Below are 23329 nucleotides of genomic sequence, written 5' to 3'. Positions count from 1 at the left end.
TATTCACACCGTGTTAACTCAGCACTCCTGGAGTAACTGAGGTGTGCTGCAGTTCCTGCCTCACAGGTTGCCAGCAGGACTGGAAAAAAGCACATAGGATTTGTTTAGAGGACTGTTAAAGAATGGACAACAGTTTCACTACTGGAAGAGGGATGCTAAAATGGCCTTTCCACTACAAAGGCACCGCCCCTATGCAGAAGATTTGTTCAGTGCCTCAGGCCCCATCCTGCACTGTTTCTCCCTTTTCCTGTGAGCCACCTCAGCTCTGGTTGAATAAGGGCGAGCATGAGGAGACACCACTGGCTCCTACGGCCTGTGCTTGGACAAGGGGAGAGAAGCTCTGCTCCCCTGTGGCTGCTTTCCCAGCTCAGTGTCTGTGCTGGCTGGCCTCCCACCGGCCAGGCCTCTGGCTGGAGCATGGCCAGAGCCATTGTCCTCCTCCTCTTTGTGCATCAGCCACAAGAGTGACAGCTGCATTCCTATGGCATTATTGTTGCCAGTTTTGCAGGGAACAGTAACAAAGCACAGTGCTGGCACTGAAAAACACTGTATACAAATGAACCTCAGTTAAACTTGTAAATGGAAAAAATCTGATATGGCCTTTACTGGGAAATAAAGCATTTAATGATGGGGTTTATTTTACTTTTTCTGTTCCTTGCTTACTATCAGATTTACAAGACTGTTTTTGATCTCACACTACTTTTACAGAAAGCTTCTATGGTTCAGTTCCCTTAATCCTGATTAATCTTTCACAAACAGTAGAAATAATTCTAAACGCTCCAGATAAAATGGAAACTTCCTATTCTATGGCACCAAATTAAACACTTTCTTTTCCCTCGCTGTCAATCAGCAGAAATTCATTTGAAAGAAAGGTAGGAAACTACTGGCTGTACTGAATCAGCTCCAAAACTCCATTTCCCCAGTACCCTACTTCTGACCACGTCCAGTAGCAATCCTTGGGGAAAGCACGTAAGCTGAAGGTGGGCGTGTAATGAGATCTTTCCGGTATATTCTCTCAGATCTCAACAACCTGTAGCTCAAGGGCCTTGCAAAATGGTGGTTGTACCTTTTCAGTAGTTTTTGATGGATTTTACTCCAATGCCTACCTAGTAGTTTTTTGAATATCTTCTCTACTTTCTGCATCTATAATATCCTATAGCCACAAGCTCCACAACTTGGAATCAAAGCTACTCACAGCAGTAAAGATGTAGACACGTAATGAATTTAAGCAGTGATAGAACAATGTTTTCATTTAAACTCAGTAACAGTTAAAATGAACTGCTGAGAAGATAAAAGTGTACAGCTTTAGTAACAAGAGTACAGATTATTCCCCATGTGGAAAAAAAGGAAAAGAAGAAAGAAACCACATGAAATAATCCACCATCAAAGCAAGAGGAAAGAGGAACAATAGAAGACTTCACGTTGCCCATTTTACATACAAGGAACTGCCTGAAAAGACCACTAAAGTCAGTGCTCATAGTTATGTCTTGCTTTGGGCACAACACAGAGAAAACAGACTTGCTTGGGCCCTCAGTGAAATGATTTTACGTTGTCCAGACAAGGCAAGCTTTTACCCTGGGATAAGTTATGGTGACACTCCCTGAGGGATCTCAGCCCCACACATGGAGTCAGGAAGCTCCAGCCACCACTCATGGAGCAAGGGTTCCTGAGCAAACATTTCACATAACCTGCTGCCCAAGAATGGTGCTTTGGTTGCAGGACTAAGGCAGGAGCACACGCTGTAGCATGTGGCTGAGGACTATCTGAGTCCTTCCTGCAAGCCTGTAAATGTCTGAAACCATTTATATATCTGCAAGATTGTCCTGGTTTTGTTTCCACCTGTAATTTACAGTGGGACACTGACCTACAGAACTTTAGATTCACCTATCTGCTCTCTTCTCTTTCAACCTGCTATTTCTGAGAGCAGTAGATCCAGTTTTGATGACTGAGCCAATCTTTGAAAGACACATGCAGGCCCCTGCCTCTGCAACCCAGTTTCCTCGTAGTCTTGCTAGATTGCCTTCTGTTCAGCCTTCAGGGTGTGCCATGAAACTCATCCCTTTGCTCAGATGTTGGCCTGAGAAGGCAGGGAGTAGTTTCTATATAACAGTTATATAGCTTCCACAAAGCCAAGAGCTGCTAATGTTGACACTGTTCAAACCCTTGAGCCAAGTTAGCTGCTTGTGTAGTTACCACAGGATCCTGGGAGCTCTGCCAGCAGAGAATATCTGGTAGCTAACCCAGAGACTTTCTAGTGAATGCCTCTAGTGTACTAGAAAGTGGATAGATTCAGATCAGCATTCCAGCCAGCTGCCTCTGTTTCCTTCCAGCGAGCCAAACTTCTCAAGAAATCATATGTCACCAGGGTGAGGAAGTACTCACACATCTTCCAGGCACTCCGGCGGCTGTTTCAGCCTGTTCCCACTGATGAGGTAGTTGTAGATTTCTGCATTCTCAATGCCAGCATAAGGGGTTTGTCCTCTGGTCACAATCTCCCACATGGTCACCCCGAATGCCCACTGAAAGAGAACAGTACAGAGAACAAGTGTACAGACAGTTCCCTGCTCGCTGGGGTGGGGTTTCAGTATGCTCAGACTGTGCTGACCCTCCCAGTCTGGGGTAATGTCATGTGAACAGCAGTGATGCAAGGACTATCCAAACTCTAGCTAGACAAAGAAATGACCCATCAGACGCAGCTGATGCTTACATATCGTCTTAGGAGATGGCTGAAGGCCCTGTCTGGCCCCATTCTGCAGTGGAGCAGGGGAAGATTTGGGAGCTGCTGCTGTCTTCCACCTGCAGACCTCCCGCAAGCATCTCCTACTCATGGTTCTTTAAGGTATGCAGTATTGGTTTTGTGCTATAAGAAGATTTTGGTTTGGGGCTCGCAAATCAGTTTCTTAATTCATTGAACCAGATTTTGAGCTTGTAGTAATGTACAGGCACAAGTGAAAGCAGTTTAGCCAATAAGCAGAGCAAGGCACAAACCACTCACGGTTCACCGTCATTGCTGCTCTGCACTGCAACACTCATACTTGTACATTTCAACTGCAAGGTTTGTTAGGTGCTAAAGATTATTATTTTCATAAGCAAACCCCTGACCAGCTGAGCTAGTGATCACCAATCGCTAAACACTGTCTACAGTTGTTATAGCAATCACTGAGCAACACAGCAGCCACACTACAAGGCGCTCTCCAGGTACATTGTAACACGGATAACTGGAAAGGCAAGTCCACAGGACTGAAGGACAAAACTAGTGTGAAAACAGACAAAAGGCAGCAAGGAAGAGAGGAGATAGTATCAGAAAAAAAAAAGAAAGGAACAACAAAAAAAAACAAAGGGAAAATATGCAACAATTTCAGATGAATGGGTTTAGCCTTGCTTCCCAGGGGCAAAGTTATTTGGAGTGTCTAAGCACTGATGTATTCAGATCTATGAAGTTCCACCAATGCCTCCTGTAGCACAGAGAACCTTTGCTGCACTTACACATAAGTGTGTGGGTTAAATGCACTTCAAATGTCACCTTCAAACTGTCATGGAGAAGAGAAAGCAAAAAGAATAAGAAAGAAGAAACTGCATAAAGAAAGAAGAAAAGGAAGAGGAGCACGGGAAAGGTGAAGAAGAGCATGGGGATAAGCACTGAAAAATAAAGGACAAAAGGACAAGAAGAGGAAAAGCGTTGATGTCTTCTGCCATAAGCCACTCTTACATATTTTTAGTCTTGAGTTCTGACAACACTGAAGGCAGAGGTAGCACCATCCCTCAAACCCAAGGCCAATTCCCTTTCCCTTCACCAGGGCCTTTTCCCACATTCACTGGATACAGAAAGATTCCTCCACTTCAGTAGGAATAAAAGTGGTCCCCAAATGCACCAGAGCAAAACTCACCACATCGCTGTGCGTTGTGTACAGATTATCCGCCAGACTTTCCAGAGCAAGCCACTTCACTGGCAGCTTGGAGGCACAGCCCTGACGGTAGTAGTCTCCACTGTAGATTTTTTTAGAAAGTCCAAAGTCTGCAACACTCACATTCATGTTCTCATCCAACCTATGGGAAAGTTTTCATGATTGAGGAAAGGAAAGCATTTTTTGGCTATGTCAGGCAAGAAAAAAAGAAAAAAAAACAAACCAAAAAACCAATGTTCAGGGAACTGAGGTATGTAGTTGACCAAGTATTACCCAAGAGGATAATGATTTCATCTACTTCATGATCAATGTGAAACAGTTTAGTGGTCTCAAATCAGTTCCTTCAGACTAACAGGGAAATAATTAGGACTAATGAAGTAAGGAAATAGCCATGCTCAGATGGTCTACTCTGTTACACAAAGCAAACTTAGATACTTTCTGTAGTTTCCAAGATTATTACAAGACATCTGCAGTGCTCAGTGCTACCACCAAGGCCTGGTGAATGGTCTGAATTGCCCTCTCACCCACTTAAACCTGGGTAGACACATGGGTAGGCAATGCAAGTGAAGCCCACAAAGACTTCATGCTCCCAGGCCTCATAAAGGACTCACTGCTTTCCCCAGAAGATGTGCTGAAACACGCACTCAGCTTCCTCTGGAGGAAGTCTGCAAAAATAGGAAATCAGTATGGGTTTTCTCATAAATGTCAAAGCAGGCTAACCCATCATTTTTCATTATGACTATTAGGCTCTTATCTGTATATCTGGACATTCAAATGCCTTTGGAAATCTGTGTCTCATTGTGGATTTTATCAGTTGTTGTGGTTTTGTTCAGAGGCAGAGTTCTGCCTGTCAGAATGGCTTGTTCCTTACTCCATTCTTAGGGAAGAAGTAGAGTGGAAAGAATAAAAAGGACTTTTCTACTCTTCAAAGCAGTCAAGCTAGTTTGGGGTCAGGAACAGTGAAGTGAGATCACACGGTGTGTTCACCATTTTAAAGGCATTCTCCACCAGCTTTCAAGGAAACTACAGTTCTTAAATTGTGATAATCAAGTCCTCAAAATAGATACCAGAAATACAGACTTCAGGCTACAATGAAAGTTCTTTTCTCCTAATACAGCCAAACCCATTCTCTCCTGTTGGTTACATTACATTGTGGAACAAAGAGCCTGTGCTGACACACAGCCACTAGAGTAGCTTCTAATTGCAAACACATATTGTAAATTAACTCTATGAAACTATATGTGCAGACCAATGATGGAAAAGTTCCTTATAAAAAAGGTTTATCTGAAAGCTCAGTGGGACTTCAGGAGTTGATCCCTGCCCCTAGCACCACCACCACACACCCCACTACCATGGTCATGGCTCCCCTATGTCTATTGTCACTCAAATGCAAGGATCATCAATCTCAGACAGAATCCCTCCTCACTTCTGTGACGTATAAGTTTTCTCTTCCCTCCCTCACCCGCTCTGGTCTTTCTTTTTCTCTAAAAACTCAGGGGTCACTTACATGCAGTTCCGAGCTGCGAGGTCCCTGTGTATGAAATTTTTTGAGCTCAAGTACTCCATCCCACTGGCAATGTCAATCATGAACTTGAGGAGTGTCTGAACAGGCAAGTTCTGTAAGAAATAACAGTTTAAGTTCTGTTCCTGTAAGCTTTCAACACATATGGCAAAACTGCAACATTTGCTGCCAGCTTAAGGAGCAGAGATGGGGGATATTGGGAGGGGGATGGAATGGAGGAGCTGGTCCTCAACATGCATGGAATTAAACACTTCAATATCACATCTCACAACCAGTATTAAAATCCAGTCATCTGTCAGTGCCTTTGGGAGGCCAACCCTGAACTGCTCCGAGTACATTCTCTGAAAATCCATACCCTTCCAGAAGGAATTCTACTGTAAGACAAACTTACAAAAGGGTTTTCCCCAATCCGTGACATCAGCAGGAAAGCATGGAGGTCTCCATGCTTCATGAAGGGCAGGATCACCATGGGAATTGGGAGACGGCCTTTGGGACGGCTCCGTAGACTGACTCCTGATGAGGACACACACAGCAAAGGAGTGTTAGCAAACAGGTCACTCCCAAGTGGAATCTTAAAGGTTGCTGTGCCTTCCTCTTAGAAATCTAGAGGAAAATGTGCAGTTTTGGCAGGTAGATTCCATGCTCAAGGCCCCTTTCCATGACTTCATGCCAGGAGGTGTTAAGATATCTCTAAGCCTATTTGTTTTAGAGGCAGTACTAAGTGCCTAGCGCCTCTCAGATCTTTTTGCAGGACCTGCTATAAATGTTTCTAGGATCACTCCAGACCAGACAGCCCCAAACCCCAGGCTTTGCAGTACAATCTACACATTCTGGAAATTGCCTGTGTTCCACAGTGCTGACCCACAGATATCTTACTTCGTACTTGGTACTTTGGAAAGGCACAATCTTCCCTCCTTTTATTTATAGTGTACCAACGCATCTGTCCACATTTCATGGCAGTGTAGACATATCTTGGCCATCCAAAGTCTCCCTGATGTAGTTCGCAAGAACCAAAGAAATGGCTTGAATAAGAGATGCTTATTACTGGTGTATGAGAGCAAGCGTTGAGAGCACTTACACACACTGGGCCCAGTGAAGGAGCAGTGCTGATCTATGCAGGACTCCAGGCAGCACAGAGGTGGCTGCACTAGCACTGCTGTTGGACAGCAGTGGGGAGTGAGACTGTGTGAGATTGTGCAGGAACAGGAGGTGCTCTGTGGCACAAGCAGCAATGCTGGCTTACCAATCAGTTTAGTGACGTGTGGGTGGTCAAATTCCTTCATACACGCAGCCTCTCGCAGGAACTCCTCAATGTCAGTCGACGTAAAGATGTCCGCTGGAAAAAGTGACTGTAAGTTTTCTTCCTTTGTGGGTGGCTCCAAGGGACTTTACAAATAATGATTATCAGAAGTTTGTTCTTTGTGGCACAGCACATCCTCTCAGACCTATAGCTAGATAAGCCATTTCACAACAAAGCAGAGCTGGACACTCTTGCCTGGGATGGGCAGCAGTAAGCACACATCAGGGACATATGGTAAATTGGTCTTGGCAGAGTAAAGACCTGCTGATTAGCAGCTCTTTTCTCAGTAAGAACTTTCCTTGGAAGCTGTGCAAAGCATGTGGGGGTTAAAGATGTAAGAATAAATTAGGTAAAAGAACCTAAACTACAATGTCACAGAGAGGAGACATCACACAAATGAAAGAAAACGTTGAAACTGAGGAGATGGCCTGGAGCCCCTGGCTGACACAGCAGACCCCAATTCATCTCTGATAAGGATGGCATGAAAGATCAGTGGTTCTCTGTCTCTTAGCATAATTGAGTCTTCTAAGGTGCTAGAGATAAGATTTCTTCAATAACCACACTACTGGAGAGCGTGGACCAAATTCAGCAGTGACATACATCAGCATAAACTTGGAGTAAATTATTTCTCATTGCTATTACTCCAGATTTATGGAAATAGATCAATATAATGAAGAATTAGCCCAGTCAACTACTTCCCCCACTTCTGTTGCTGCATTTTAGCAGGAGCCCTCCAGTCCTGCTGCAAGATCAGACTCAGACCTGTAGGGGAGTATTCATATTATCTGCTTTAGGCAAGTAATTTCAATATGATTCAGAAGACAAAAGCATATTCCCTTTTTACAGTCAATGGAGAAAGGAAGGTGCCTCTGGAGGTTGACAGATTGTTCCTAAGTTAGATGCCTGAAGGTAGACAGTCTGACTACACAAAAGCTTGCAAACTGATTAGAATTATTGCTGAAGCTGGATTAAGTTGATACAATTTACACTAGTGTGATACTAGTATATTTAGTACAAGCTGGTATTCTGTGACAGCAAACTGAGCTCCAGAAGTGAGTATGACTCTGCTTTCAGTCAGTCTCAGTTAATTTTTGCCTTACAGGCAACAGGGATGAAATAACATCGGTTAACCTATATAAAAACACATATATGTACATACTTGCTTTGATTTATACCTATCTCTTAATTGCTTTTCTTGTTACAGACTTGTGTCTGATGAATGTTTTGCCCTTGTTATGTATACTCATCAAATGACAAATCAGAAGGGAGTGAGACCACTTAGTCAAATGTGCCTGACTGAGTTAGCTTGTCAATGCATTCAGCCCAAACACTCTTCTGTTTATTCCAGGATATGTGCTTGGAGGAATACTGTCTTTCACTGCTGAATTATTAGGGCAAAGCAGACCTGTTTGAGCTGTCTGTGCCACATGATACAGTGGTTTTGATTGCACTCACCATGTGCTAGATGCTGTAGAAGCAACTAGGGTGGCATAGGTCTTTCCCTGAAAAGCTTCCACTACAAAAAGACTGACATGAAAGGGATATGGGTGGCTGAGTTGGAAGCTCAGAGAGGAGTAAAGAGCATCAAGGCATGTTTGCTGAGAGCAGGACAGACAACATTTAATCCTTCCAAGTTTTCTTAAGTAATTCAGGTAGCCCTGCTCCCACTTACCTTTCAGCATCTTCACTGCAACTTTCTGGAAAGAGCCATCATCTAGCTTCAGTAGTGCCTCTCGAACTGACCCAAACTCCCCTGTGAAATGACCAGAGCAGGCAGTAAGGGAATAGCTTTTTGTGAAGAAAGTATGATTCACAGCAGGTTCCCTTCAGGGGTCACTGGGAAAGAAGCTGAATAACCATAAGAAATGCTTCATTTTTCATTCTGCAGTTCCAGACACCAACTTTCAGCATATGTGTGCCTAGAAGAGGTAGCACTACCAGAAGACAAAGATCACTGTGCTGGCAGTCCAGAAGGCAAAGGAAAACAACAGGGGAAAAAAGCAATATCCAGCCAGATAGATGATGCAGAGACAAAGTTTAAGCTGAGATCGTAGGCAGACATTTCTGGGGAAGCCATATCATGAGGGATGAGTCTGAGCAAGGTTCTGGTCAGAGAGGAGGCTACTAGCTGAGCAGCAAGTGGATAGGTTGGCGGAGGCTCTCCGTATTAACAGCCATCAGAGCTGAGTGATGGTGCCAGACTAAATGATTTGAAACATAGTCAGCCTTATCTCTCAAAACTCAGGGAATGACTTCTATGAATCACAGTTGACCAGAGAAAACACAGAGCACCTACTTGTGTGTGAGTGACATGCTGATTCACAGGAGGTAGTGTCTACTCTGGTGTATTCTCTAAGGGATATGAGAGGAAATGCAACAGGCCAAAACCTCTTCAAATTATTTTGGCCTGAAGTGGCTTTATACCACAGCCTAACAGCCTCTTTGCATTAGATCTGGCTATAGATTTGCTCTCCCTAATTTTGTAACTGCCTACTGCACCCAAAATGCATTAGTATGAGGAACTTTGGTACCGAAAAGAAGGAAGCAAAATATGGCACTCAGGACACCCACCCTGGAAACAATATCTTTCCACTAGCTTTTCACTGGTGTCCTTCACTACCGTACGGTACATGCTCACTACACAATAACCACAAGCAGTGGATCTGACCACAAAAGAGGAAAATGGGAAGGAGCAAAGGCATTTTGTGCTGCTTCCATACTATGGAGCTGTTGCTCAGCTGTAGAGTCAGCAGAGCCCACGGTAATGCAGACATGCCATCTTACAATCTGTGTGCTGAGTGTGGGGTTGCAGCAGTGGGACTGACAACACAGATCAGATCCTGCCAGCTGGCATTCTCCCAGCAAGACCATGCCCTGGGGCCCCACTGCAGCTGATTTCAGTTTGTTACCTGCCATGGAGACAGCCCAGAAGGGTTGAAGCAGGATCCCAGAAACTGGCCAACAGCTGATACTCACAAAGAGATGACACAGCTGTTTAATTACTTAGCATTGTTAAACCCTCTGAGACCACTTCTGCAGGAAGGTCATCTTCCTGCTCTAAAAGAAATGCATTTGTTCTAAGAGGGATGGAGTGGAAGCATTCTCCCAGTGGGAAAGGGTCAAAGAAAACTGCAATAAAATTAGTCTTATAAAGAAAAAGGAAGCAAAACACTTCAGCTTCCTTTTGTTTATGACCCTGACATGTTCCTCATAGTGACTGGCTTTATCCTTACAAGTTTTCATTTGTTTCTAAAGACTGCCTTCAGACTGAGAAGTAAGGAAGGATGATTCAACAGTTAGCACACTGGTCTGCCATTTGGGAAATCTAAATTCAAACCCATCTTTCCACATAAGAGTTTCTGGGCCAATCTCTCAGGTAAGTTAAGTGAGAAGCATCCTACTTTTGCTCTGACAATCCCTTCTCATCTGAAGACCTCCGAGAAATATTAGCAGCACCTGTGTACGAGATGCAGAGGGAGATTCACAATCAGAAGCACTCCTAAGGACTTGAACTAATGAGGACAAATGTCAGCAAAATTCAGTACCTGTTCCAAATGTGCCTCCCTAAGAGCCCAAATTAAAATCTGGAGGCAAACCGCCCCAGACACTGAGAATACCTGAAACTGAATCAACTTTTTTTGAGTGGTTGGAATGTTTGAGGTATATTGTCTCTGTCTCTGTATTGTCTCAGCCCGTTTAATACTTCATGCATGTTTATGTAAATGGAAGGAATTCTATAGCACCATTTTGTTATTAGAAAGAGCAGAAGTTTAACTGAATATTCTTTTGTTTAAATCTCTGAAAGAAATTCACACACCAGTGAATCAACAGTACTTCGGAAAGCTGAGCACAGACTGCAGTTCATGACTGTGTCGAGCCATATTATAGGAATGGCTTAGCCAATATCCTCTTAGTTACACTAAACCTCTGAAATGTTTTATCCCGGTGGAAGGGGTAGCTCCATTTTAACTGCCATTTAAGGAGGAGAGAAAATTGCCACAAGGAGGAGAGAAAACAGGCTGCTTATGATTGCTTCTCCTTACTCAACAGTAAAGGTAACACAAGCGGGATTTTCAGTGTAAAGCCTTGTTCGGTTTTGGTTCTTACCCTTGCCCAACATTCTTCCCAAGGTGAACTGCTGTTCCTGGATTAAGACATCTTTGAGTTTTGTCTTCAGCTCATCACTTATCCCTACACTCTCCACTGGAAAAGAAACCAGAACATAAAAATGAAGAATTAATAAGGATACCTATATATTCTGTCACAACATCAAGTATCACCTGCTCTAATCTCCATCTCCAATCTGATTCCCATACTGTAAACAGGAAACCTGAAAAAACCTGTTCCCTAACATGTCCTCTAGCCTCACCACAGACAAGAGGCCAGTAACTTTCAACCACAAGAAAATGTACCAACATTACTTAAAGGGAGAGGGTGTGATAACACCACCCTCAAACACACCAAGAGCAACAGGAATACAGAACTAATGTAAATAACACTGAGAAGATAAAATCCAATCAGAAGGGCCACTGACAGACACTGGTTCATACAGCTTAATTTAAGTTGATGGAGCTGCACCACTTTTCAATGACTGGCTCTCAGACTATTTCAAGTACAATGTAAGTCTCACAGCACCTGGTTGAGAAGGTAATGTAATGTAAAAAAAATTATAGTCACTAGATTTAATGGAGAGACCTTTAAATCCAGGGCAGCAAAGTTAAAGACTCATCCTAACCCAGCTATGCAGCACTGCTACAGAGAACCATGCCCTTCATGAAACAGGAGACAGAAATGGATCATCTTAACTCTGGCCATTCCTGTTACTCAGTCTCCTGTTTGATAAGTTACTAATTCCTGGCTTTCCAAGACTGATTAATTGCTTCGTGCTTGTAGCACAGCTCAGCATACTGAGTTTAAAGCATGCTGCTAGTATTCTTGAGCTGTATTTATCTCACCATTGTATAATATTCCAGTCGAAGAAGTCCCTGTAATGTGAAACTGGGGCAGAGGAGTGGCGAATTCATGCCTTGCACTAATATACACAATGACTGTAGCTGTAATTAGCAAGTGCTATGTAATTGGTACGGCAACAGCAATTCTGGCCTTTCATCTCTGCAATTCACAAGGACTAAGCCTCCTTGTAAATTATTCCCATGTTTTTGATCACAAACCATCAGTTTCAGTAAAAACAGAGAGAGTATAGTACACGCATGAACACATCTTCCCAGGCAGAATCACTCAGGTCATTTTACTTACGTGTTGCTTCAATGAGCTCTGGGCCCTCCCTGTTGAAAGACCTGGCAGCTCTGAAATGGACTGCTGGATCCCCTCTGCCAACCACACTGCCAAAGGCATGGCTAGAAGGCAGAAAAAATACATAGGGCCATGATTACATGGGTCATTCACTTCTAAAAGGGTATGCTGGACAGTATGGATGATTTGCAGACTGTTTTGTTAAAGAGGGTGTAGCTGGAGAAGAGGAACAATGGGTTTACGCTGCCTTGCTAATGCACCTAGAGGGGGTGAGAGCCTTCCAAAACACGGGAATCACTCCTTCCCAGTGCTGGGAGAAGCTGCAGGTTGGGGCAGGTTGCAAGAGTCATATAAACAGAGATGCTGCTGTGAGAGGGAGGTCTGAGAGACTGAAAAGAATGGGAACCCTGCTTGCAGCCAGGAGCAATCCACAGCCAAGCAGCCAACTGTCAGAGGCGACGGAAAGGAAACTTTACTGGGGATCCAGAGGGTTCTGGGCAGTCAGGAAGTTACAATCAGCTGCTAGACTGAAAATTAGCATGGGATAAAGAGCTCAGCCCATAAGAATGTTTCATTAGTGAGTCTTTTCTCTTTGAATCTCTTAAGTAGCAGTGCTAAGAATTATCTCGATCTAGTTTACATTTCTATAGTCTAATAAAGCCTAGCTATTAACATAACATTTTTTCTACTGTTTTTTGATGTTCTTATTTTGAAGAAAAGGTAGGCATTCCCAAAATTGTTGAAAAAAACCAACAACAGCCAAACCCCCCCCCCAAAACCCAACCAATACAGTTATCCAAAGAAAGTGTCAAAAGTACTCCATCAACAATGCTTTTTGAAAAATAATTGAGTCGGAAACCACACTAGAAGAGAAAGCAGAGATCTCTCTAACCAGCACAAGGAGAGCCTCCCTTACCCAAACCGAGTTTCCTTTCTTCTTTTCCGAAGAAGAATAAGAGCCAGGGCAACAGCCGTGACCAGAGCTGTGAGAATGCCTAATGCCACAGGAACCCAGGACGTCCCATAAGGAGGTTGTCTCTGGCCACCTAAATGATAGAGAAACCACCAGTCAGGAAATAGAAGACTGTCAATGATAAACAGACCAATTTCTTCTCTTTGCTTTTTAATGGAAAAGCCATGCTGCTGGACCTGGTGTTTACACTGGATCCTTGTATACTGGAATTTGGCATAAACAGCTGCTCAGTCAATCATCACGAAAACTAGCTGTTTCACACAGCAAAGGCAGAGCAGATGCACCTAGTTATCAGAAACTATTCTTAGTCTTTAGCCTTGACAAAGTAAAAGGCTCTGCACCAGATTATAATACTTTACATAAGCTCATGATCTGCTGCGCTTTAAACTGGAGTTTCAGGACAAAAAGGTTGCTTAATATGAGCATTCTCTGAGCAGGTTTCACCTCGTCCTGCTTGAGGCAGTCATCAGAACCTTGACCAAGCTACACAGTACTCCCTGAATGTCAACCAGATAACATTTTGAAAGACAACAGTTAAAGACAATTCCCTCATGGCAATCTCAGTAGAAATATTTACACTTCTCCTCAAACTCCTCCCACAAAGACAAGCACCCTGAGGGATTTCGTATTAGCTATAACTTCACAATGTTGTTTGGTTGGGTGCAACTTCTCCATGTCTCTCTCCAAAGAAAAGGTGAACTTTAAAAAGTGCCCTGTGAGTCAAGAAATAAGTTAGTGAGCCTACAGGTTCCAATTCTGAACTAATATTTGCTCTCAGAATATGTATACTTTTGACTACAAACTGTCTACAGAAGAAATGGAGATGCTGTCAATCTGAGTAAGCTCCAGGCAAGCAAGGTAAGCAATGTAATTATGAATAAAAAGAACATGATCTATGCCTGGCAAAAAAATGATAAATTAATCCAATTCCCTGAGAGATTTCTTCTCCAAATACAATTACTAAAGCTCAAATGTGAATTTGAATGGGTTTATTAAAATCTAGGATAGCTCTCATATCTCCAAATTATTTAAGAGCAAACAAGAAAAGGTAACAGGTCCCTGACCACCTCTTTCATCTTCAAGCTCACTTGCTCACCATCAGCAGTTGACTGTGCTTTAGCAGAAGGTAGGGAAGAATCATCTTTGATGATATAAGTAATCCTATTATAAGTCATGACAGTATAACCTACCCCTAAAAGAGATGTTAGGTTAATGGGATGGGATTTGGACGAATCTCTGCTCAGATGTATACAAAAAGGAGTCAGACGCTTACTGGTAGAGTCCCGGCAGGCAAGAGGCTTCTAAGGCTTGATTACCAGCTACATTGATGAACCTTATCCAAATTTTTAAAGAAGTAATATTAGTCTAAAAAACAGGTAGAGCTTAATGAAACATTGAGAAAGCAGACTAGTACTTCTCCACTTGAAGCAAATTATCAGATCTTTAGTACTTATTTTCCAGCATCTTACCTCCTTCAGTGACTCACATATACTTTTCCCACCCAGAAGGCTTTACAGGCTCTGGGTTTTATGATACTACCTCTTGCTGCAACTTTTGACCCAGCCTTCAAGGCTGCTTATGAGGAGGGAGAGATCAGAAACAGAAGCTGTATTTCTCAAATACAATAAAGGTAACTCGAACCCTCCCCACAATTCCCAAGCCAATCACTTGGGCTGTGTCTGCTAAACAATCAGGGTAGAAACAACTAACAACACTCATGTGAAAGGTCCTCTCTGATAGTTAACAGTAAGGTTTCCTTCTCCCTATGGTGAGACAAATCTCTCTCGGCTTATTTTTCTAGTCTCTGTTAGCTGGCCTGGTGAGAGAGTGGGGATTTAGGTCAACTTCCGGGGAGTCCCTCCAAAAGGACTGTAGATGAAAACAAAACAAAACAAAATTATTTTCCCTGTTTCTAAACTGCTGGGAATCAGGAGCCCCTCCCACATTTTATAGCAAATGTGTCAGAAATAGAAATGAATGCTGAAATTCACTGCTTCTCCTCCTCCACCCCACAAATCATTGCTTCCCACTCATGTCACTGAGCTCGAGAGAATGGCTGCAGCCCAAGCAAAGACTGAGCTGCCTCTCTTCTCTCAACTCTGTCTCTCTCCAATCTCCTATATCCCCCTTTTTTAACCAGCATATGCCTTAAGACTGCACAAGGCAGAGAGAAGTATTATTAGACGAGTTTAAAAGAGTACTTAGGAGCCCTTTGATGATGAGAGCCCTTTTATTTCATAGCAAGTTTATATCTCAAAGGTGTGCGAAGAACATAATCCAAGAGTCTGCCTACAGTCGTGAAGATTACAGATAGGGAAAAGCTATTAGACCATTCTGTTTCTCGCTTTGCAATGAAAGAGAGAGGTTTCTATTGAGAATATTTCTGAAAATATTAAAACAATCTTTGTTAATAGCACACAAGATATCTGCATAAGCAGGGTGGAGCTCCCACTAGCTTTGCTGTGATGACAAATTCGACTTAAAGTTTATACAAGCTTAGTCATCCTTATTGCCGCACTGGGAGCTGGTCAGAAACCACCCCTGGCATTTCTCACAGAAAGGAAGCAGTGCCAGTTTTCTATTTTAGGAAAGGAAGCGACTTATATTTTCTACCGGGCCTGAAACAAAACTGCAGTCTTTCTGCAGCTCTGCTGTTTAAGGCCTGTCAGTGTTTCCACAGTGAACCTTTACTTCCAGCCTGTTATGCTTGTGAAGAAATACATATGGTTTCAGAAAGCATTTGACCAAAACAAGCACCACTCCTGATGCTACTTTTTTTTGAAGTGGTTTGTAAATAAAAACAACCAAACAACAATATATAGTGCTTTCAGGATTGTCCCACTCCAGCTCCCTGTAAAATGCAAACCCTTTACATTCCCTGGGGCTTCTTGCCAGTGATGGCCATTTTCCAAAGGGAACTCCTAGTCCTTTCAGATACTTTACTCCGTGTTTGGGTGCCACAGAAAAAACCTGATCACAAAGCAGGAGGAAAAAAATTGATGGAGTCAGTGACCAACCTTCATAGGGTCAGCTCTGGACCTCCACACCCCTTCATTCTGCTTTAAATAATTTGAGGGCTTTGATCCCAAAGTGACTGTGTGCTCACACACAACCATCAGTGCTGACTTCATCACAGGAACTGAGCTGACAAAGGACCCGAGTAACGTGCGCGTTAAAACCATCATTAGATGTGCTACTGCAAGTAAGGCTACAATTCTCTATTAGTTACTCTGCCTCTATCCCCCACCTCCTGCTTGCCTGGGAACCCCACTCTAAGTCCCTCTGCCATCCGTAAGTAAGGAGGGATCAGGAGAGATCAATGTCCGTGTGGTTCCTCAAAGATTTGTGGAGTGGGAAGAAAGCAGCAAGAGGTGGACCATCATCAGAGACTGGGATTTTGGTATGATCTCACCTCAGAGACTTCTTATCACCAATCTATATCTTTATTTGGAACATCTTCCTCTTTGTTGTTTTACAGTTTCCTTCTAAGCAACAGCATTCTTCCCCTTCTATCCATTTCCTCATAAAACATCCTACCCCTCTTCACAGCCTGACTCCCATTGCCCATTCACTGTGAAATACAAGCAGCAAGCAAATCACCACAGGTGAGCCTAACTGCCCTTCATCACTGGGAATGCACTCCACACATGCATGTTCTTTGCTCCCAACAAATCCTTCCACATAGTTCAGATAGCATGATACAGTGTCTGTACCATCATCTTCCTCTTCTACCAGTAGCTCAGCTAATCCATGGAGACAGCTAAACTGGTTTAATATAAACATACTCAGTAAAACCATTACAAACCCCCATGTGGCCATGATTTGAATCAGGCTCCACTGAAACTAGTCAGGAAAGGCTTCAAATTAAATCAAAGAGGAGAACCTATTTTAGAGGAGTTTTCTGTCACATTTACTCTTGTGTGGCTTAAGCCTAAATTAAGGATTTCAAACCTTCATTTGCACCTTTTCTGTTGTGTCTACCCTTCTCCTGCTCTGCATTAAGCACAGCAAAACCCTGTTAAAGAAGACACAGTAGTGGCCAGAAGCTGTTTTGTTTACACCAGCTCTTTAAAGATTATTGAATTTCTAATCTGCTTGATGAAGTGTGCTGTTGTATAAAGCCACGTGTTTCAGTCAGTGGTAAGCACTGAAAGAAAAAGGGTAAGAGAAAACAGCAGTCCCAGCACTTTCGACTTTTTCTTCAAAGTGAAGGAAAGGTAGTGAACACTCACCCATGACCTCTTGGGCTTCAAGCAGGAAGAGGTCACTCCAGGGCCCACATCCTGCAGAGTTCAGCACACACACCCTGATAATCAGGTCCTTGAGAGGATTCCATGTTGTGAGATTAGCTTTTGTATCCTGCACGATCATCTCCCCCTGAGTGCAAAGACAACAAACCGTAAACTGTCTTAAAAGGAATCCAGTGTAAAACTTCACCTTTAAAACTAAACCAAAACATCACCATGTACTTCTTTGGTGCTATAAGAAGGGTTAGAAGTTGTGACTGTGGGTCCTTACCTCAGTTTGGCCACTAATTTGGGCTATCATCTTGGGATTCTCTTCCCAAAAATAGCTAATTGTTTCCCAAGGCATAAGGAAGGTATGAGGTTTAATGATTTCTTCCTTTGAGGTCCTTCCATGCAAGTTGCTATAGAAATGTGGTATTTTCTGCTGTTAAAAGATATACCTCCTTCTTGTGCTTTAAACACAAAGATGTGCTAACACATATAAAGCATCTGACAGTTTTAATCTAAGAGAGGAGTCCATCTGTCTGTTCTAACTTGTTGACCAAATCCCAAATGGCTTCTGAATTTCATGGCCAATTTTCACTTAGTATTGCAAGGCCAACATATTTTCAGTAGTTTTGTGGATCCTCTTCATGCACACTCTCTGTAGTAAACCCATGAAGACTTGGCTGCCACCACTGACAAAATGTAAATTCAATGGGAACTCAAAATACTGTCACTCAATGACGCTGACCTAGTATGAAATGGGTCATGCAAAAAAGGAAATAAGTCTCTTTTCCCTCTAGCTGTTTATCATTACAGACTTGTTCATCATTATTAAGCACTGGGTAAATACCTATTGGGAAGCTAGAAACCATAAAAAATGCTGTGAACTTCAAAGGCTGATAGATACCTGGGAAAGGTCAATGCCAAAGAACAAATGAAAGGCCTTCTACCCTGCCAGGGTCCTTTCAACTCCCTATGTTTTGTAAATTAAACAGAAGAATCCATAACCTTCTTTCTGTGATTTACAGTATAGCTCATTCACTTGTTAAATACATCTTTGCTGCTATGACTTGGAAAGCCAAGGCCTAGTCACAGGAGAGAGAAAGGCCAGATCCTGCACTGTCTCAGCTGCCTTTGGGACAGTATTAGAAAAGGGCAAAGTGGATTCTCTCTCTGTCGTCCTTCCTGTACAAGGAATGACGGAGAACTGGTCTGTCTGCAGATGAACATTTAAGTGAAGGAATTCTGAGTATGCCAGGAAGGAAGAAATGGCCCTAAATCTTGAGGCTAAATACTGAGGAGTTCTCTCAAATCAGAATAGATCCATTTATACAAAAGCAATGCCAGCAATCTAGTTCCTCGGTACGAATGAGGAACCCTAATGCCTATAAAATTTAATATGAACATTTTCCAACTCTCTGTCCAGCTACCTTCTTGATCTGTTACCTGAGTTACATTATCCTGAATCCATTCCAGTCTGTATCCCAGGACATTTTCTTTCAGCACATCTGGAGCCACACCTTCCCACTCCAAAATCAGACCAGGATCTCTTTGAATAACGTGGATATTTTGAGGGGTGCTGCTTGGAGCTGAAAGCAGAGTACAGAACACAATCACTCTATGCAGGAAAATAATCCACCCTGAAAATGACAGTTTCACCCTCTCTCCTGAGATCAGCCAGAAGAGAGAGAGTGTGAGGAGAGAGAACAACAACTGCAAGCCACCAGCATTTTGTTTGCTTCAAGTGGAGAAGATAGGTTGGTCAGCATCTCTCATTTCTCTCACAGATCCCAAGAATCTTAGAGAGCTAATGTGATCAGCACGCAGAAGCCTCATGGTTGGATCAATTTCTATATTGTGCATCATTGCTGTTAATCACATTATTTTGTTCTAGGAGTCCCTTAAAGTGGACAAGCAATCTGACAGAATAACATTTCCTGTATTTCAGAATAAGCAAGGAGTTAATGAAGTTTATCATCATCTCTCTTTCAGACTCAGAGCTGCTTTCCTGTTCTACTCTGCTATTTCTTACCAAGCTCCAGGGTCTGGAAATAAACCCTGTCGGTGAAAGGGGAGCTGCCCATCTCATTGCTGCACTGCACACGAACACTGTAGTTGGTAGAATGCTTCAGGCCTTGCACTCCGTAGGCAAAGGGTGGCACTGGGGTGATTTCAGTGGAGACCTCCTCACCGTCTGGTGACTCAGCTACCTGTGCCAAGAGTGACACAGAGATGACAGTTACCATAAGCAATAAGACCAACAGGTCCATACAGACAAGAATCCATTTAACTGTCAGTTTGGGAATGTGTAAAAATACATATAGTACTAGTGGTGCTTAAAATACCAAAAAGGGAGTTGTCAAACTAAGAATCATGAAGTGACATCACTCTAACCCTGGCAGTACAACAATTTTCCACCAGCTGAAAATTTGGTTCCTTATTTTAAAGCATTTCCTTACCTGTGTTACAGATTCTACAGTTGATTATTATTCCTTTAAAGAAAACAAAACATCCTGGTTGCTTTGAGTGCTAGTGGCTGGCTTCTGAGGCTTGTTTAAATTTGGGTAATGAAAACTGGTAGATCAACTTTCCTGTTGTCTGCTGTCACTTTTTGATAAACTCTTTTTTTCAGAATTTTGTATATTTTCAGTTTTATAGTGGATTAGAGACTTGGTAGGCACTAGTGGCTTGGTTCAACTAAACCGTTGCAAATTAAACTGGAAAGAAACTTTTTGCCACTCCTGCAACCCTTCTTTTTTTATCCCCCAAATCTGAGCTCTTAAGCAGCACAAATGTTAATTTAAATCTGATATCACAGAGTGCTTTTATGGCACAGAAAGGTTCAACATTCCTACTTTTGTACAGAAGAAATCACTGCATTGCTCCCAGGCTCAGACTTTCTTCTCAAGTGCATATGAAATAGCAAAGCCGGGAGTAAAATCAGGGTGTATGGACAAAAGCGAAATAGTCATATGGACTCTATATTCTTTAAGCAGCAGCATTTTTCCCTTTCTCACCACCCTTCTGCTCGCTCTCATGTACAATTCTGGCACACTGATTTATTTGCCTAATAAAAAGGAAGAATCTCAAAATTCCTGAATAGAGAAGCATATTGTTGTCATTATCAGTGTCATCCAAAGCAGGAAAAAACCAAGCTGACTTCTGTGTAAAACCCTGTCTGTTTGATGATGTGTTTCTGTTTAACAGTTTCAAGAGCTGGTGCTCTTGCATCTGTCCCTTTCACACCCTGGAACATGGCTCGTGTTAACAGCAAAAAACTGCTATTCCCTGCCCTGATCCCAGGAGCAATCTGCCTGTCTGAAAGTGGTGCTCCTGGCACACCCGCTGCAATCCCCAAGTGCCAGAAAAGCACAGCAAAGTTCCAATCCCTCTTCTTCTTCTGGGAGGCTCCAAGCAGAAGTGCAAGCACGACGAGCCAGGAACATGTGCATTTTCACATGGAGATGTGGGTCAACGTCTCACACAAAATCTCTCAATGTGGGAGTCAGAGGAAGCATGGTTTTCTGACAGTGGAGGGTTATTGCCAAGTTACTCTGCTCCCAGACTCAAACGCAGGAACTTCACCCTCCCCAAACCGAACAGAAAAGGCTTAGAAAAGGGGTGAGAGACTGCTGAGTGGACAGAAGGTGAGCAGCTCTGCTTCAGAGCTTTTCCACATGTCCCATCCCCCACCCCTGCCCCTGCCAAAAGTGAGAGGGGGAACTTGAACCCCAGGGTGATTAGCATTGCAGCGAGCAAGCCAGAGAGAATAGGCTGTTCCAACCGGAGATAACTGGCATTGTAAAACAGAGGAAGAAAACCATTTTTGACATCGAACAAGAACAGAAGCAGCAACAAAACCCAGAGACCAGGGCCAGCTATATTCAGGAGTTCTTTCTGCCAATGAGTTAAATCAAGATGATGGTTTCTTTTACTTATGAAAGAAAATAAACATCAAAGCATGAAATCTCTGGTTTCCTCTCCAAATAAAAAGTAGACTGTAATTAAATTAGCTAGACTGCTTCTAGCATTACCTTGAGTTTATAATCCTCCTCTACATAGTTGGCAACACTCCATAGAAATTCCACTCCAGCTCAAAATGCTGCTGTAATCAGGTAGGGAAAGCAGAGGGGTCTAATATTCACAGCTGGCAGATAAATCCATGGGGAGTGTGCCTAGCTGTGTTTGCACAGCCCACTTCGGGAATCACCATTTGTTTTTGACATTTGGTTACCTGCTCTTTGGTCTGATTCTACCTTTAAGTGTGCAGTGGTAGAAACTAACTCTCCCTGAAGTCGGACACGTACTATTGGACCTTAAGAAGCAGCCCAAGAGATGTGGAGTACTCTGCACCAGTAGAGCTAACGGATATTGTCACCCTTGATTTTCTGGGCAGAACTGGTCTCTGATAATGGAAAACCAATCAAGATTTAGAGGCAGAGTTCAGTATTACTCTGAAACATGCAAATAGGCCTGACCTTGTACCAAAAAGCCCAATCTATCTCCTGCCTTGATCATTCCTACCCTTCCTGTACCACATCCTATACTTTGCAAGCTCCTTATCCTTTGGACTCACTGGTATGTCCAGATTCCTGCATTTCCTCTGGCACCGAAAAGCACAGAGGTCAGCTGGCATGGGAGTCACAGGCACTTGCATGTGAATAAGTTACCATGGGGCAGCTGCTCCATGCTAGCAGGAGGAATGAGCACACTGCAGCTACAGCTACTCATGGGCACTTCCCACAGAGTGCTGTGGTGCTTCATGTGTGCTGCAGTGTAATAATCTGTATGGATTACTGGACTTACGGAAGCAACTGATGTGATAACCTGCCGTGAGGGAGGATGGGGCCAGTCTCTAATTCTTAACTTTTGAGCATGAAGTTCATTACCTGCTCTTTGGCACCTATATACGCCCCAACTTGCACTCTGTTAAGTTTTTATGTTTTAATACTGTGAAATAAGAATTCAAATAAGTTGTGAGAGCAAAATATGGCCCAGGAAATGACCTGGCTCAGTAGAGTCCTGTTGTTCACGCAGGGCAGGGCACAATCCAGAGAAGCCATACCTGAAGAGTGCACGAATGGAGGGGTGCACGGCCATCAAATCCTGGTATCCAGACCACGCTGGCATTGCTGCTGGTGACTTGGCTTACAGTTACATTGAGAGGCGGGAGAGGCATGGCTATAAAAGAAACAAAGAGACCTTTCAGCATACACAGAACTGAGCAGGTATTCACAGGGAAACGGAGGAGGCTTGAGGCTAGAAATTATGCAATGAAATCACTAACAGAAATGGTACAATATCATATCTTTAGAGAGTGTCCCTGACAGTTGTGAATGAAATTATTTTAACATTGAACAAGCTATTGGCAGCCATTCTTTCACTGCCTGCCATACAGGCAGCAGTTGATCTCTTTGATAGTAATGCCAGTGTCTGATGTTTACACCTTCCCTACTCAGCCCTCTTCCCTGCTCCCTTCATCACAATGCATGACTCAGCACTGTGCACACAATTGCCTGTGGACCTACATTGTGAACCAAATCAGGGCTTTGAAGTCCCACCACCGCTGGTTCTCAGTCCAGTCTCCAACACCAGCTCTGCTAGCACCAGGCAAAGGGCAGTTAACTGTAGCAACCGGAATCCCCTGAAGCTAATTTGCAGTAGACCTCTTTGTGCTGTGAAAGCGCTGCCTCCAGGTGTCCATTGCAAACTCCTACTGAAGCTCCCTGGGATGGAGCCTGAACCAAAAACTGCGCCTCAGGCTTGGGATGAATAAACTGTTTCACAGAAGGGTGATTCAAGGCAAAGGGAGTGCCTGTCACATGGCTGATACCACTCTACAAATTAAGGGCACAGCCAGGAACAAAATCAGGATTCCCCGAGTGGACATTTAATCAGATATTCTATTTGTGCTTCCTACCACTGCAGCACAGCATCATTTTAGGATCCTTGATGCTTCCCTTTAACTTCTCTTTTCCTCACATGTAATTCCACATAGTTACTTCTTATTGTCCCCAATATACCCCTCACCATCTCTTTTTCACCCGAGTCGCTGTTGTCATTCAGGCACCTCACTCCTGAAAAAATTACCAGCTTCATGAATATTAACCTCTCCCTTAATCCTTTTCTAATTTTAAAAAATTC

General features: G+C 43.1%; 1 protein-coding gene across 3 annotated transcripts in view; it reads right to left on the bottom strand.

Moving 5' to 3' along the window:
* Positions 1-23329, bottom strand: part of TYRO3 (TYRO3 protein tyrosine kinase) — a 42442-nt gene that overhangs the window by 2942 nt on the left and 16171 nt on the right. For all 3 annotated transcript variants that reach the window (XM_027706633.1, XM_027706637.1, XM_027706643.1), the window contains 13 exons: positions 22251-22366; positions 19218-19395; positions 18632-18774; positions 17186-17330; positions 12897-13026; positions 11984-12084; positions 10835-10930; positions 8400-8480; positions 6671-6763; positions 5819-5940; positions 5413-5522; positions 3888-4047; positions 2383-2519 (listed from right to left, as the gene is read on the bottom strand). In XM_027706633.1, the coding sequence (XP_027562434.1) occupies positions 2383-2519; positions 3888-4047; positions 5413-5522; positions 5819-5940; positions 6671-6763; positions 8400-8480; positions 10835-10930; positions 11984-12084; positions 12897-13026; positions 17186-17330; positions 18632-18774; positions 19218-19395; positions 22251-22366 (1612 nt within the window). The remainder of the gene's footprint in view (positions 1-2382; positions 2520-3887; positions 4048-5412; positions 5523-5818; positions 5941-6670; positions 6764-8399; positions 8481-10834; positions 10931-11983; positions 12085-12896; positions 13027-17185; positions 17331-18631; positions 18775-19217; positions 19396-22250; positions 22367-23329) is intronic.

The sequence above is a fragment of the Neopelma chrysocephalum genome, unplaced genomic scaffold, assembly GCF_003984885.1.
Source record: "Neopelma chrysocephalum unplaced genomic scaffold, ASM398488v2 Primary Assembly neopelma1_24, whole genome shotgun sequence".
NCBI classification, from domain to species: Eukaryota; Metazoa; Chordata; class Aves; order Passeriformes; family Pipridae; genus Neopelma; species Neopelma chrysocephalum.
The sequence above is the reverse complement of the archived record's forward strand: the minus strand, read 5'-3'. Positions and strand labels throughout refer to the sequence as shown.